At 32.3% G+C, this 17,607-nt stretch overlaps 1 protein-coding gene across 5 annotated transcripts in view; it reads right to left on the reverse strand.

Annotated features, from left to right (window-relative positions):
* The window catches only part of GPATCH2 (G-patch domain containing 2), a 459,123-nt gene that overhangs the window by 288,854 nt on the left and 152,662 nt on the right, over positions 1-17,607 (reverse strand). For 4 of the 5 annotated variants that reach the window (XM_074309180.1, XM_074309179.1, XM_074309183.1 and 1 more), the window contains one exon: positions 4,405-5,118. In XM_074309180.1, the coding sequence (XP_074165281.1) occupies positions 4,405-5,102 (698 nt within the window). In that variant the 5' untranslated portion in view covers positions 5,103-5,118. Of the gene's footprint in view, positions 1-4,404; positions 5,150-17,607 lie in introns of all 5 variants that reach the window. The other variant, XM_074309182.1, reaches the window with a different exon arrangement.

Genomic DNA, 17,607 nt, shown 5'->3' on the forward strand with positions numbered 1-17,607 from the left:
TATTGATTTATCATACCGTCCTTCTCCACACCTTCACAAAAGATAGTGGTAAAATAGAGGGACTTTGCCTGGTATCTGTGATCTTTTAAGTGAAAAAACTTGTTCTATCTGTGTCCCAGCTCTTTTCTTCCATGTCTACTTCCAATTCCATGTTTTTACTCTTTTTTCATTTTCTTTTAATTCCCACTTCATGCTCCTCCCACAACTTTCGTTTGTTTTGTTTACGAATATTCCCATAACTTTCTCTTGCCTCTTCCTTAGACCCCTCTCTCTCTCCAACTTGACCCTGTTCTCTCCAACTTCCATTTTGAGTTTAATATATTTCTGCAATGAAATGTGTGTAAAAGAGATCAGTGATAGAGACACAAAGACAGACCTGGAAAGAAGACATAAAGAAAAAGAGGAGACAAAAAGAAGAGAAATTGTGTTTAATCTTGCTTTATTTGGCTCAGTGAAAATCAGGTTCATGGGATACTCTCTCTTTCCACATATTCTTCCATCAATATATAACTTTATATACTTCTATTATGCATTATTTTCTTCCCTTCTTTTCTTCTCTAATCTAGGAATGTATTCATTCCATTTTGGTCCTTCTCCATTAAAACCGAACAAAACCATCCATAGACACTCTTGTCATTTTTACCTTTCTCTGTGACCTTTAAAGATATTTTAACTCTGACATATATTTCTTATTCCCGTATTAATGTGAGAACAATGCATACCCACACATTCTCTTTCAATTAAACTAATCTGTATACCTTTCTAAGTATAAATGTCAACTGTTTTCATTTCAAAATGTCTTCTAAGTTCTGGATTTTTCATCATGAATGCTTGGAAATATTTTACTGTATTAAAAATTCATTCTCTCCCTCTCCTATCCTGATAGGATTACACTTAACTTTCACAGATATGTTATCCCTGGTTGTAAGCCTTTATCTTTGACACCTGAGAACAGAAGCAGAAAAACCTCATTTAAAAACTGAATGTACTGAAAATTAGTATAAAATGAATCAATGAGAAAATAAAACCAAAAGGGGAAAAAAAAGAAAAACTTAGAAAGACATCAAAAGCAACTTTTTAATGACATTATGTCCTAAATATTGAGCTCTTTTATGCTGACATCTGTTAAATCTTGTGAGTTTATTATTACTGTGGCTCTTTTGTATTTAAATTCCTTTTTAGATGCTTGTTGTACTTGTACTTTCTATATGACTTCGAAGCTTTGGATTTTTGTTTATATCCTTCCTGGGATTTTTCATTTTAAGGCTACTTTCCAAGTGATTAACAGATTCTTTATATTTTCACTTTGTCCTTTGGATCTGACTTCTAATTTCATTTACCCATTTCTTGAAATATGATATCCATACTTTATTAAAATCAGTTTTCATGTATTCCAATAATTCTTAGATTAAATAATTTTTCTTCCTTGGCCTGTTTTCTATTTTTTATATATTTCTAATAAATTTTTCTATTTTTTTTTTTTTTTTTTACTTTTAGTTTTATTTTCTTATTAAGTCATTTTCAGTCTGACTTATAATTTTAAGACATAAAGTTTTTAGGTGAAGTTTTCCTTCATCTGTTTCTCAGATGTCAATTTTCCTTGCACTTCTTTCCTCCTCAACTTTTCCATTCTATGTTTCTTATTTCATTTTTTCCAGGCTCTCTTGCAGTCCTTCTGACCAAGATATTATTCCCTCTCAGCTTTACTTTGACTTAGTATGTAGTTATAATCTCAAAGACATTTCTTAAGTCTCAAAGGCATTAAGATAATCAAACCAATATTTTTCCTTGGTTTGATTATCTCATCCATCTCAGTACCTAAACTTGGACCAAGCTCTACAACTGAAAATCTTGGGTAGGACCTGCCTAGTTCTGAGTACAGTGAATCTGTACAGTGAAAGCTCAGACAAGAGCTTTCCTGGACATAATAAATCAAATTGCTTATCACATTAGGAAGTATGCACTGGCTAATTAAACAAAATGATATAAATGTTGGAATATTTTAAGATATATTTTGAAACTATTGCAGCTAAATGCACATATATTCAATGAACTAAAAAACAAAGACAAATAATTTACATTTAAGAGAATTTTAAAAATTATATTACTTTTCCACTAATGATCTCATCTGAGATCATTTTTGTTCTTTTTGTTCTTCATATTCCATTTTATCCCTGTTTAACTTGGACTGATTCTTTACTTTCCTAAACTACTCCACTGGAAGACTTCAAGATTATTTTTATGGTAGACAATGTCTACTGGTTGCTTCTTGCCACAAAGTCATTTCCTTCTGCTGCTGGGTTCAAGCTTGGAGTATTATAGGGGACTTGCCTACAATGATATGTTCCCTTCCCCCATAGCATAAATAATGGATTTAGTTTTGAGGGGTGTTAAGTATTTGTTATTTTTATGGGTAAATCTGAATGATTTTTTTAAAATGGTGTCCTCAATAGGAATTGGAAAGTTTTTAAGAAAGGGTAGATTTGGTTGCAGAAAGACAATTACATTCATTTTGGGAATAATTGGTAGTATGATATAGAAGTTCAGAAGGGAGATTGAAGTTGGATATATAAATTTGGGAATCATTTGTGTAGAAATGCAAACAAACTCATTAGAGGAGATCACCAAAAATGTAAACAAAAAAAAAAAAGGAAAAGCCTGGGCAACATCCATGTTAAGGGACAAGAAATAGATGAAAATTCAGAAAAGAAGATCAAGAAAGAGAGGTCAGAAAAGAAGGGAGAAAACTGGGACAGAGAAATATCATTGAAGCCAAGAAATGATAGAGTAGACAAGAAGTTGGAATATCAACAGCTTCAGAGATCAAGTACTCTGAGAACTGGGGGAAAAAAAGTCATTAGTTTAATAGAAGATTTTTACCAAACTTTACACTACAAGCTACATAACCAGATTCCTATCTCCAAGACAGTTTCCTAATCTGTTAGCTGAAGTTAATACTTATAATATCTCTTTCAGAAAGTTGCTATGCTTTGTAAAATTTATGGCACTATGATTTACTATTATTCACTATTACAGTTAGGGAATTATTAAAGTTGTGATTATTCTACCAAAGTCATGATATTGACTTCACAATAGTGTTCTACATAACCAACCTGAATATTTGCTGACTTAAAAAATGAAGCAAATTGATACAAGAATGATTCCTTAAGAAGAAACCAGATACTATAACAAAATACCCTAGAGATAAAATGCTTTTTATTCACATAATCACGATTGGATCAGTGTAAAGCCTTTTCAAGAATTGATCAGCTTTTTCCTTATGCACATAAATCACATGAATCACATATTCTGAGTCATTATGGTGGCATTTGTCAAACTACTAGTTTCAGAGATAAAAGATCTGGGTTTGAGTCCTGCATCTGATACACACACAGTAGACTAACCAAATTGTGCATCTTTTCTGAGTTGCAAAATGTCTATTTCCATGAGTAGTAGATAAACTGCCCACCTGCATTATGGGAGGGAGTTTCCATATTAGAATCTCTACATTAACAAACTCTAGATTGAAAACAAATAAACAATCTAGGTTTCCAATTTTAGAAAAACTATGAAATATGCCTCTATGACTATCTTTGCATAGCCTTCTTGTGTTATCAAATAGCAAAGCAGAAGAGAAGCTGAAAAGAATATGAGCATTTTCCTACTGAAAATCAGCAAGTTGTGCTCAATCTTTGTTCTGCATGCTTTCAAGTCAAAAAAGACATTTCTTAGGAAACAATGATATAAATCTAACTAACTAATATCCCAGACCATTTTTTTTAATCTGCAAGATAATAGCTCTACATTCAACTTTAATATAGATATATGTTGGACAATATGAACACAGCCAAGCTCTCCTAGTCTTAAAGGAAACAGTACTTTTGTGATACAGAAAAAATGACTTACCTCCTTTATATCATCAAAATAGACTTTAGCAACAATTATAGTTAATAGCAATTACAATCTGTTGTCTAAAATTTATAAATGATCAACATTCCTGGCAACTTGGAGACATTTTATGTCCACGCAACAAAATAAGCAGAGATGGTCTAGCAATTTGTGCTTTTAGACAGTCAAAATGCTCTGACAAATTCCGATCACTAAAGTATCAAAGCTATCAAATTAAGTAATTAGGTAACTAAAAATTTAATTTTACAAGGAACCATATTTTTGAGTTCTAAGAATCTCTAATCTCTAAAGATAAAATAAGAAAAATGACTGTAACAAATCAAACTGCTTATCACATTAGGAAATTTGCACTTGTTAATTAAACAAAGCAATATAAATCAGCATATTTTAAGATATTTTTTTAAACTACTAAACAGCTAAATGCTAAATGGTCAAGGAAACTGAAAAAAAGGAAAAATAATTCATATTTAAGAGAATTTGAAAAATAAAAATCACCTTTCACTCATGATTTCATCTGAGCCTTTTTGTTCTTCATATTCCATTTTATCCTTATTAGCTTGGACCAAATCTTCACTTTCCCAAACCAGTCCATCATCTTGGATTTTTAATCCTTGTCTAGTGACTTTTAATTTTCTTTTTTTAATTTTGTTTTTACTGAATTCTTGGTGTTGATAACCTCTACAGTCATTGTCCATTTCTTGATCTCTATTTTCATGCTGTTGGGTCAGTGTTAGTGGGTTAGAGATTTCAGATGGTGGATCTATTGCCATACGTTTCACCTTTCTTCTTCTACGGAGAGTTCTATTACCAACATTATCTACAGCAAGATCTGACTCATGCCATAAGGGTCGTTTACCTCTAACATTATTTAGGTTGGATGATGGTCTGCGCTTTGCTACTAACATGTGGTCATCAGAGTCACTGTGATCTTTCTTCTTGTTATTATGGTTTTCTCTGTAGTCCTTGCTTGGTTCTTCTAAACTGGAATCTGAACCTTCACTTAAACAGTGGCCTGTCTCCCAAGGTGGATGAGCATTATATGACCGCCGTTTTCTCCCTCTCCTTTTCCTTGCCTGACGTTTCAATGGGCAAGTCATATTTCGAGAGTGATCTCCTGGGTCTGCAAATCCGCCTCTGGCTTGTTCTGAACTCTCCTCTAGGGCTGATACAAGATCATGAACCAGTTCCTCCATAGTTCGACTAAAATGCCTGCAAATTTTAGGGAAAAGAAAAAAAAAAACTAATCAGCCTAAAAAATTCAATTTTATGTGCCAATCAGGCCCTTTCTCTAAACTGATCTAAATAACAACATTGTCATTTTAAAGAAATGTTTGTAGTAAAGCTCTTTCATTTTCCTTGGCAGGGTTGGAAATATAGATTTTGAAAATTTATATATTTACTATGATTCAATTTTAAGATCTTTTCTGATTCTCTTTTCTGGTTCTCTTATTAAACCATAAAAGAACCATTTACAACAAATCAAAAGAAAAAATATAAAAGTTTCCAATGTTAAGCATTTATTCCTCAACTACATAATGGTGTTTATTCTGCCTAGTCTTTTCTCCTGCATGTCACTTTAAGCCAATTTCTTACTACACTAAAGACAGACTCTCTGCTCACCTCTGCTTCTTTCTAGGTCAGGAAGAAAGCCAAGACTCCTGTATCCATCTCATGATATACTCTTTCTCCCACTCTACAAAATACTGCCAATTGTTCATTGTCTTAACTACTATCATCATCCATGATAGCAATCATTTGCTGAACTGATCAGCCTTTTTTTTCCCCTTATGTACATAATCTCATGAATCACATAGAGAAACAAATTATATTCAAGTTGAATTAATATTTTTCATTGGTCTAAATTTGATCAAAATTTTTTTATTGCATTTTACAATCTGAAATCTTCCAAAATGAACAAGGCTTTATCAAAACTTTCTTCTTAAAACATTATCTATGGAGAGACAATAAGGCTAAGTCATTCAAGGGTCAGGATTAAGTGAATAGTGGATAACTATGTTTTTGGCCATATTACAAAGCCAAATAAATGCGGTTTCTCCCAGTAGTTATTATCTGGTAATAATTATACTAAGACAGATATCATGGGAAGTGTTCGTAGTGTTTTTTCTTCAATTTGTTCATTAGAGAACAAAAATTTCTTCTTTATAATAAATTCAGGGTGAAGTCAAAGTAGTACAGAGACCTTAAAACTCTCTTTGTGAGTGTTCCAAATCACTATTGATCAGAGAAATGCAAATTAAGACAACTCTAAGATACCACTACCCACCTGTCAGATTGGCTAAGATGACAGGAACAAATAATGATGAATGTTGGAGGGTATGTGGGAAAATTGGGACACTGATGCATTGTTGGTGGAGTTGTGAAAGAATCCAACCATTCTGGAGAGCAATGTGGAATTATGCCCAAAAAGTTATCAAAATGTGCATACCCTTTGACCCAGAAGTGCTACTACTGGGCTTATATCCCAAGGAAATACTAAAGAAGGGAAAGGGACCTGTATGTGCCAAAATGTTTGTGGCAGCCTTTTTTTGTAGTGGCTAGAAACTGGAAAATGAATGGATGCCCATCAATTGGAGAATGGTTGGGTAAATTATGGCATATGAATGTTATGGAATATTATTGTTAAGAAATGACCAACAGGATGAATACAGAGAAGCTTGGAGAGACATCAACTGATGCTGAGTGAAATGAGCAGAACTAGGAGATCATTATACACTTCAACAATAATAGTATATGAGGATGTATTCTGATGGAAGTAGATATCTTCAACATAGAGAAGAGCTAATCCAATTCCAATTATCAATGATGGACAGAATCAGCTACACCCAGAGAAGGAACACTGGGAAATGAGTGTAAACTGTTAGCATTTTTTGTTTTTCTCCCCAGATTATTTTTATCTTCCGAATCCAATTCTTCCTTTGCAACAATAACAACAACAACAACAAAATTCGGTTCTGCACATATATATTGTACCTAGGATATACTATATATAAGATATTTAATATGTATGGGAATGCCTGCTATCTAGGGAGGGGGTGGAGGAAAGGAGGGGAAAAATTCGGAACAGAAGGGAGTACAAGTGATAATGTAAAAAATTACCTATGCATATGTACTGTCAAAAAATGTTATAATTATAAAATTAATAAAAAAACTCTATTTGTAAATTAATAAGCACTATTGCTGCTCAATATATTTTTCTCCAAAGCTAATATTCTAAGCATTCTTCCTTACATTCTTAGGAAATACTGTCTAGAAAAGGCATGTTACTTAAGACTTCGTTATTTCTCATTTGCTGATACCTTTTCTTGCTGGGTAAGTAAATATTCATTTTCAAATAGTAATAGGAGATTTATCAGTTTTTCAATTTAATTTAAAATATTTTTATAGTTCTCAAGGTCACAACCTAAGAACAAGAAGAGACTTTATGGGACACTGGGATATATCTAGTCCAAACTCCTCATTTTAAGGTTCCAGATGCTCAAGCAGAAGGAGACATGTCAAAAGTCACAGAAATACTAAGTGAAAGAAGGAAAAAAGTATTTTGAGGTCTCCTAAAACAAGAAAGGTCAAAACCACTTAAGCTATACAGGAGCAACTGAGTTAGGCTAATTTTAAAATCAGTTTTTGTTAAAAGTAACTTGATAGTGTAATTAAGATAAACAGATTATAGTCAATGGGGAAAAAAGGCTAAATGAGATTTTTTTTTTATATGATCCCAATCAAACTGTGGAAGATAATTGCCATATTGCAATCCCCAACCAAAAGAAAAAGAAAGGGAAATTATACAATTCATATATAAGTAAAATGACCAAATACTAATATATATCTCAATCCATTACTATGCCAATCAAATTTTGTTCATCTATTGAATGCATTGAAAATTTCTTATTTTTTAGTTTCAGCAATAAATTAAAAATCTAAAATACACATGAAAAAATCATTTATAAAAGCATAAGTTATTGTCCAAATTATGAACTATCTTGATTTCCAACCAACTGGACCCTTCTGAATGTCTATACTTAAAAGGATCCTGTCTTACAGCAAAGTAATATTATAGTCAGTAAATGTCAAGCTGCTTCAACATCTCTTGGGTTAAATTGGCATCTATTGGCCTGACAGAAATAAAGTCATTATAAGAGAACATCACAAGATCAATAACTCATTTATTTCATTTGCTTTGGCAGTTAGGTGGAAGCATCAGAAGGAGGCCATTATACTGAAACAACATTTTATCCTAAAGACATTTTCTCAAATAAGACTCTGTGATGCAGTTGACAAAAAAGGAAACTTTAAAAATATAAGCATTCTAAGTTCAAATTTATGTTACTTCAATGCCTCCAATTTTGGTATTTCAGAATATAATTACAAGAATTACTACTTACTTCACAAGGATTTTAAACAGTTATAAGTAAATGTCTCTGAAAGACTGATAATAATTAAGGTTAATTCTGAAAATTTACATTATATTTAGGGTTAAATAATATGTGGAGGATACTTATAAAGTAATGTTTATTTCAGAAGAGTACACATGTATGATTTAATGTTATTAATCATACTTAATATGTGAAGGAATAGTGCTTTGTTAAAGGACTCTGATGATCCTCTGACCACAACCAGATATCCTTCCATCTTTCATTATGTCTCATCTTAAACTTACTCTCCATTCATACTACACAAACTAATCATTCTAACCCTGTTGCTCTCCCAGTCCAACCCAGGATTTCTGATCTAGTCTTATATTTCTCATTTCAAAATAATTATTCTGGATAAATAATTCACCCTTACACTGTACTCTATTACCTCAAGTTTCTTACCCCTATGTCCTACCAAATCTTGACAAACCCCAACCCTGCACTACTCTTGTCATCAACCAGTCTATTCCACTCCTACATATAAGTTGCTGATCCTGTTGATGGAAGAAGTCAAATAACTTTGCTGCCCCGGTCTACTGCATATTTAAGAATAATAGAGAACATTTCTCTGACATTTTACATTTATTATCTCATTTGATTAGTGTTATATAATTCCAATTGAGCCCTTAGCTCAGATACCTAATCTTCTCAATTCCCCTTCCCCCTCCCCAGATAGTTTTTTGAGGAAAAAAATGGGAGTCCATTTGTGGAATGCTCTTGTTTTTGTTCAATTCTACATTTAAAATCACCAAAAGTTCAATGCCAACTCTTCTTTCCTTGCTTCAAATTTGGAAGAGAAGTTGCTCTTCCTATGGCAAAACACCAATGCCTCTACAACAAAATAAAAAAAGACTGGAAAGCTATAAGAAAATTTAAGGTATTTGATATCAAAAATATTAAACTGGAAAACAGGAGAAATAAGTTAAAATTCATTGCCCTAAGTCTTGAAAACTTTTTTTCTAAAGTAGGTATGGCATTTCAAGAAATAATAGATAAAAATAGCCCAGATTAATTAGAAACATAGGCAATGTAAAAATAGAAATAATCAACTATTGCTTTTTGTAGAAATTTCAATAGCAATCCTGGAAAAGTTCCGAGAATGTCATAGCCCAAATCCCAACTCTCATATCATAGGGGGGGAAAAAATACTGCATGCATTCAGAAAAAAAGCAATTAAAAACTAAGATCTTTTAAACAGGATCACATAACACCTGGTTGCTTTTACTATAAATGACAGGAGAAGTTTGAATATAATATTCCAAGGCAAAGGAAAAGATTTACAAAAAAGAATAATTAATAGAATAGAGGAACAGTCAAAGATTTCTGATTTTTAAAAAAGAGTAGCAAGTTTGAAATACAAAACAATTTAGCAGTAGTGATAAAGGGAGTAGGGAGAAGATGGAGAAAATTACAGAAGGGGCAGAGGGAAGGAGGGAAAGAGGAGGGTGGTGGTAGGGAGAGACAGAGAAAGGACAAAAGACAAACAGAAAAAGAGGAACAGAGAGAGAGAGAGAGAGAGAGAGAGAGAGACAGAGAGAGAGAGAGAGAGAGAGAGAGAGAGAGAGAGAGAGAGAGGTGTTTTTTTTTTTTTAAATGTAAAAAAGAAAAGAAAGTTCAAAAGGAATCACAATCAGGATAGCTTTGAAAATGGCATGTAAATTTTATTTATTTATTTATTTATTTATGATGGTATACTTAGACAACCCCAGAGATTCTACTAAAAAGCTATTAGAAATAAGTCACAACTTTAGCAAAGTTGCAGGATTAAAAAAAAAAAAAATCCACATAAATTCTCAGCATTTTTATACATCACCAACAAAATCCAACAGCAAGAGATACAAAGAGAAATTCCATTCAAAATAACTGTCGATAGTATAAAATATTTGGGAATCTATCTACCAAAAGAAAGTCAGGAATTATATGAGCAAAATTACAAAACACTTTCCAGAAAAATAAATTCAGATTTAAATAATTGGAAAAATGTTAAGTGCTCCTGGATAGGCCGAGCAAATATAATAAAGATACTACTTAAACTAATCTATTTATTTAATGCTATACCAATCAGATTCCCAAGAAACTATTTTAATGACCTAGAAAAAATAACAACAAAGTTCATATGGAAGAATAAAAGATCGAAAATTTCAAGGGAATTAATTTAAAAAAAAAAATCAAATGAAGGCAACCTAGCTGTACTTGATCTAAAACTATATTATAAAGCACTGGTCACCCAAACATTTGGTATTTGCTAAGAAATAGATTAGTTGATCAGTGGAATAGGTTAGCTTCACAAGACAAAATAGTCAATAACTATAGCAATCTAGTGTTTGACAAACCCAAAGATCCCAATTTTGGGGATAAGAATTCATCATTTGACAAAAACTGCCGGGAAAACTGGAAATTAGTATAGCACAAACTAATCATGGACCCACACTTAACACCGTACACTGTGAAGACCAAGTTAGCACCCTGGATGCCTTAGAATCAGCTGGAATCAGAATAACCAAAAGTTCTTGGTCTTTAGGGGTAGAAGGGAAAGGAAGTGAAGGGAATGGACACAAGCTCTCCATGACCTCCCTTTTCTTCATCTACCAACAAAGTGACCATGGCTTGTCTTACTCCACCCCCAATCCCTCATACAATTATCTGTATACACCAAAAGATGGAGCCAGCACATTATAGTTGAAAGGGCCATTTTCCAAGTATATGCTAATAGTTATTGTCCAATCAGTAATTAGCCTTAAGTGCTTGCTTGTCTGATTCCAGTGTATCAACTGTTTCAGCCCTTTACAATACACCAAGATCAAAGTGGGTCCATGATTTAGGCATAAAGAATGAAATTATAAATAAATTAGAGGAACATAGGATAGTTTACCTCTCAGACTTGTGGAGGAGGAAGGAATTTGTGACCAAAGAAGAACTAGAGATCTTTATTGATCACAAAATAGAAAATTTTGATTATAACAAATTAAAAAGCTTTTGTACAAACAAAACTAATGCAAACAAGATTAGAAGGGAAGCAATAGACTGGGAAAACATTTTTTTACAGTTAAAGGTTCTGATAAAGGCCTCATTTCCAAAGTATGTAGAGAATTGACTCTAATTTATAAGAAATCAAAGCCATTCTCCAACTGATAAATGGTCAAAGGATATGAATAGACAATTTTCAGATGATGAAATTCAAACTAGTTCTACTCATATGAAAGGTGTTCCAAATCACTATTGATCAGAGAAATGCAAATTAAGACAACTCTGAGATACCACTACACTCCTGTCAGATTGGCTAAGATGACAGGAAAAAAATAATGATGAATGTTGGAGAGAATGCAGGGAAAACTGGGATACTGATATTGGTAGAGTTGTGAACGAATCCAACCATTCTGGAGAGCAATCTGGAATTATGCCCAAAAAGTTATCAAACTGTACATATTCTTTGATCCAGCAGTTTTACTCTACTGAGCTTATATCCTAAAGAGATACTAAAGAAGGGAAAGGGATTCGTATATGCAAAAATGTTTGTGGCAGCCCTCTTTGTAATAGCTAGAAACTGGAAACTGAGTGGATGCCCATTAATTGGAGAATGATTGGGTAAATTGTGGTATGTGAATGTTATGGAATATTATTGTTCTATAAGAAATGACCAACAGGATGAATAGAGGCTTAGGAAAGACTTACATGAACTGATGCTGAATGAAATGAGCAGAACCAGATCATTATACACTTCAACAACAATACTATTATGAGGATGTATTCTGATGGAAGTGGATATCTTTGACAAAGATCTAATTCAGTTCCAATTGATCAATGATGGACAGAATCAGCTACACCCAGAGAAGGAACACTGGGAAATGAATTTGGACTACTTTAATTTTTGTTTTTCTTTCCAGGTTCTTTTTACGTTCTGAATCCAATTTTCCTTGTGCAACAAGAGAACTGTATGGTTCTGCACACATACATTGTATCTAAGATATACTATAACATATAAGACTGCCTGCCATCTAGGGGAGGGGGTGGAGGGAGGGAAGGGAAAAGTCGGAACAGAAGTGAGTACAAGGGATAATGTAAAAAATTGCCTATGCATATGTTCTGTCAATAAAAAAGATTGTTAAAAAATTATTACATACTTTTTAAAAAGTGAACTGAAATTGAGATTTAGTTTCATGTAAAATGTATTTTTTCTGTGTTTATAAAAATATTCTTTTTATATATAAGTTCAGTGCAAAAAAAAAAAAATTAAGACAAAAGAATGAAGTAAAATCCTACTTTTTGTTAGTCTCTTTCAGCCCCACCAAATCCTTCTGCTAATGCTTTTCCCTCTAAGATTATCTTTTAATTTAAAAATGTTTATATCTTATATGTAAAGATTCTATCACTTAGAACCTATGTGACCCTGGGCAAGTGGCTAAGTACTTCATCTGAAAAGTGAGAGAAATGTATTAAATTAAGAGCTATTAATCTAAGGCCTGAAAACTTGTTTAAATTTTTAAAAAATTATTTCAATGTAATTTGTTTCCTTCATAATTCTATGTATTTTGTTTTGTGCTTTTTAAAATAGAATTCTGAGAAGAGATCCATAATACACAAAAAGCTTAGGAATCCCTGGACTAGATAATGTATGAGGTTCCTCCAATTTCAATAACCTAGTAATCTCTTCTTCCTTCTCTATTCCATTAATTTAACCCTTAATCTGGATCTGGCAAAAATAAAGCCCTCTTCTTCAAAAGAAGAGATTCCAAAGGAAGACCTATTTTGATTTATGTTATTCAAAGAATGGCTTTCATCTGTTTTACATTCACTAATATGCATGGCTAAGGAAGGAATAAAGAAGAAAAGAAATATGAAGGATGAAGACCTAAAACTATTATTACAATGAGTTGAATTAAACCCATTAAGATAGCTTTTAAACTGTCAGATCCTACAATTAAAAGTTAACTAAACAAGCAGAAATCTCAAATATTTTATTTTAATTCTTTAGTTAGCATAATTCCTTCCTAAAGTATATGTTAAGCCTATTCCAAAATTGACACAGGAAATGGAAACACTAGGACAGGTAACCCATTGCCAGACAACTTGATATTATATTGGTATGTAAACAGCAATATGGTTTATTCTTTAAAAAAAAAAAAAGAACAAATAAAAGGACAACGTATACTGGCATACTTACTATTACCAGTGGCCCTGTTAATTCTGCCTGATTTTGAATTACTTTGTATATAATTTTAAAATTTTTCATAAATTCATGCTATTTTCTACTTCTGTTCCATATCTTGTTAGTCTAACATTTTTGTAACATGACAAATATATAACTATGGTGGGCACACTGAGGTTTATACTAAATTTCTTAGATTTCAACATTTTCAAAGATATTTTGGACTCAGTAATTTGTGTCCAAAATAATTTTCACAAAATAGAATAGTTATAGGAAAGAAACATCAAAATTTATACTATTAGAAGATTGAGTTACACGATTTCAATTTAAAAGAAAAAAACTTCTAAGAAAACTAATTTCCCTTTTAATTATTTCATAATTATATGTAATATAATCACTTCATAAGCAAAAGAACTGAATAATAAAAATGCCATAGTTTCCAGTCAAAGTAAGATGCCTATTTTCTATTTCTTCATCATCATGATGGCTACACAGCACCTACTAAGGCATTATACTAAAGGCTTTCCAAATACTATTTCATTTGAACCTTACAACAACTCTGTGGAATAGGTGCTATTATTATACCATTTTTTTAAAGGTGAAAGAGGCAAAAGTTAAGTGACTTTTGCAAGGTCAGATAGTTAGTAAATAGCAACTCAAGATTTAAATTTCCCTACTTTAGGTTACACACTTTGTCCACCTACCTGCCTATAAAAAGGTGATATTTCATCTCTTCTTGTGTCTGCCATTCCAGACTCTTCATCTCAACTTCTTTTAGAAATCCTAGCTTCTTTTAAAGTCTCAGCTGGTATAATCTCATAAACTACATCTATGAATTGTTTATATAAATAGTATAAATATATAAAAGCAAAATATCTTTGATTGAAAAATGGAAGGGGTCTCATGTTCAGATTCCCAGTCCAGAGGTCAGCAAACTCTAGCTACCTGTTCATGAACAGTTCCCAGTTAAAAATGGTTTTTACAGTTTCAGAGGTTTTGGGGTATTTTTTACATTTTTAAAACAATGAAAAGTTTAAAAACATTGTTAGGTGGCCAGTTGTACAAAAACATGAAGTAAACCTGATATCCAATTTTCAATTCTAGTCAATTTGTAAGTGAGAAAATTAGGCAAAGTTAAGTGATTTGCTTACTATTCACATGAATAGTAAATAGTGAAGACATTTGAACTTGGGTCTTCTGCCTCCCCAGCCAATCTTCTTTGAATTGATCCAAGTTCTCCCATGGAAGCTACTGGATTTTTCTCCAACTGCTTGTCCATTCCCATCCTTCCGTCAGAAATCAGTTTGTCTATATTTTGTTTTTACTAATCTGCCTCCATCTTGTTTGGCTGTCTCATTTTTGTCTTTAGACCTGCAGAGTTCTAAAACAGGCTGGAAGATAGTGACCTCCTAAATATTAGTTAAATCAATGAATATGGCATTAGTCATACAATTTGTTGTACTGCTATTAAGAGAGAGTAGATTGACAAATAGAAGGCCAGCCTTGGAATTAGAACAACCTGAGTTCAATTACTGCCTCTGACATATATGTGCTATCTAACCATGGGCAAATCACTCAGCTCTCTCAGTGCCCTCAGATGGCACCTTAAAGCTATAAACTATAACTGCCAATGTACATCAATTTACAGAGTTTACAACCTGCAAGCTGTAAAAATCATAGATCTGGACTCTCTCCTTCATCCCCCCCCAAAAAAATCATGACCCAGATTGTCTGCCATTTAGAGATTTATGCAGACAATCTGGGCTCCAATGTACTAGCAAGCATCTTACTAATATTTTAAGCTTTAAATATATAAGGAGTCATATCAGAGAAATAGGAGTATTTAATTAGAGAAAATCCTTAATAGAAACACTCTTGAAAAAAATAAACCTAATTATTTCAGAAGTATCATAATTTACCTAATGATATTTGATTCAAATTCTAGGAATTATTATTGAGGGGAAAAAATTCTAATAAACACACCTCAGTGAGAAGTTGGTCCTTTGTATCAATTAAAAACCAAACATAATGATAGATTGTAATTTTATAAAGCTATTATTTATGGAATAAAATTAAGCATAGGGCAAATATATTATAGTCAATCTGAAAGGGCTAGTTACCTTTTAAATGGGGCTGCAAATAGATGGAATGATTCTAAGGATTAACAAACAAAGGTAAGACAAATTGCCTCCTGTATAGTCTCACAAGATAAGAATTTTTTTTTATAATTTTAAAGACAGTGAAATTTTAAAACGCAAAACTATTTTCAATTTGCAAGTTGTACAAAAACAGCTCAAGCCATAATTTGCCAACCTCCACTCTGGAGCATTAGATTACCCACTATTTTGAGTATGCCTAAAAAACCTTGCATGTTAGTTTAAAATTTAGAGTTCAGCTGACATTTTAAAAGATTTTCTCCCTAAAATAGCAAGAAGCACCATCACAAATTGTTATCACATTGCAATTCTGTTGTTCTCATCTCCAATTAACATTAAGATACAACAGAAAAAAGAAATACTTAGCTATCTTTCATAGGCCAAGGCTATACTGCTGTTTTGAGATGCAAACACCACACACACACACACACACACACACCCTGTTTTGAAATAAAAACACCACACACACACACACCCCAAAACTAATTACTTATTTTATGAGCAAAATGTATGCTAAATTTATTAAATGTTAAATCCTACTAGAATCTCTTTTTCAAAAAGTACCAAAGAAAAGCTCACTAAACAATCATCCTTTCTGTTAACAAGGGCACAATTGGATCACAAGGCTCATTATCTTATTTTGTTATGCAATTCCTTTTGGAAAAGTCATAACTTTAGAAAAATCAATTGATTGAAATTTAAAAAGCAGAACTTTCTCTTCCCTTCCTTCCTGATTGACTACTTAAGACTTATGTGACAATGGGCAAATCATTTGACCTCTCTGTATCTCAGTTTCCTCATCTGTAAAATGAAACAATTTGACTAAATGACCTAAGAGGTCCAAAAGACAAAGTCTTTCTTTTTTTAAAGATTAAATTTAAACTGATATGAAAACTTTTTTTTTCCCCCTTAGAGTATATGTAAGTAATTTTCAGCTTGTAAATTATTTAGCCTTGAGTCTGAAAGCTTTATAAATTCTGGTCAGTTATCAAACAATGTCTAGGTACCCATTAATTCTGATCTCAGAATGCTTGTAATGTGGACAAGGTATTTTTGATGGCCTTTGGTGATTACTGTTATCTAAAGTGCCCATATGGGAAAAATGCCAACAGCATGACAAATGCTATCAAGATCAAACTCATTTTAAATGGATGCCCCCTGACACTTGATAGAACAGAATTGAAAGTTATGGCCAGAAGAGGAAGCTGCATATTCCAAACATCAAAATACCAACTGTGTTCAATAAACCTGAAATTCAAATGAATTGGGTCAGCCCAAAGTAAAATACAGTATAACTTATTTCTCCCTATACCATAAATGAATAACTGAACAAACTATCATTTGATAGTTGCTTAAGTAGAAAAACAAACAACCAAACACTGCAATGCTTATGAAATAATACAAAAAGAAGTGATCAGAAAAATCAAAAGTACCTTACTAATGATCATATGATTTCAATTCAAGCATTAATACCAAGACTGCTAACTGCTAAGCATAGAGGTAGAAAAAGATAAAAAGAGTTCATCTCTTGAATAATCTCTCTGAATGCCATGAAATTAATAATAGAAAAGTCAGCTGCATTTCTAAGGCATTGTGGATTTGTTAGAGAATATCTTCCAAGTCTTATCAAACCTTATAAATACCCCTTTCTAGAGATTCACAAGGAAATGATTGGTAGTGGCAAAAGATTAAAAAGTAACTCTAAACAGTATGAAGGACTGGGTTTAAAAAAAAAAAAAAAAAAAAAAGTGAAGGCCAAAGGGAAATTTTTTTTTTCATTTTAAAAGTCATTGCTGCTTATCAAAGATGAACCTTATAAATGTAAGTCAAATTTGAGAAGTGAACAATTAAGAAGATGATGTCTAACTAGCAAAATCTTAACCAAACTAACTGGGTTTAAAAAGTAAAACATCTAGAAACCAATGAATCAATAAGCATTTATTCAGTATTTACTATATGCCAGACA

The sequence above is a fragment of the Sminthopsis crassicaudata genome, chromosome 4 (assembly GCF_048593235.1).
Source record: "Sminthopsis crassicaudata isolate SCR6 chromosome 4, ASM4859323v1, whole genome shotgun sequence".
Lineage (NCBI taxonomy): Eukaryota > Metazoa > Chordata > Mammalia > Dasyuromorphia > Dasyuridae > Sminthopsis > Sminthopsis crassicaudata.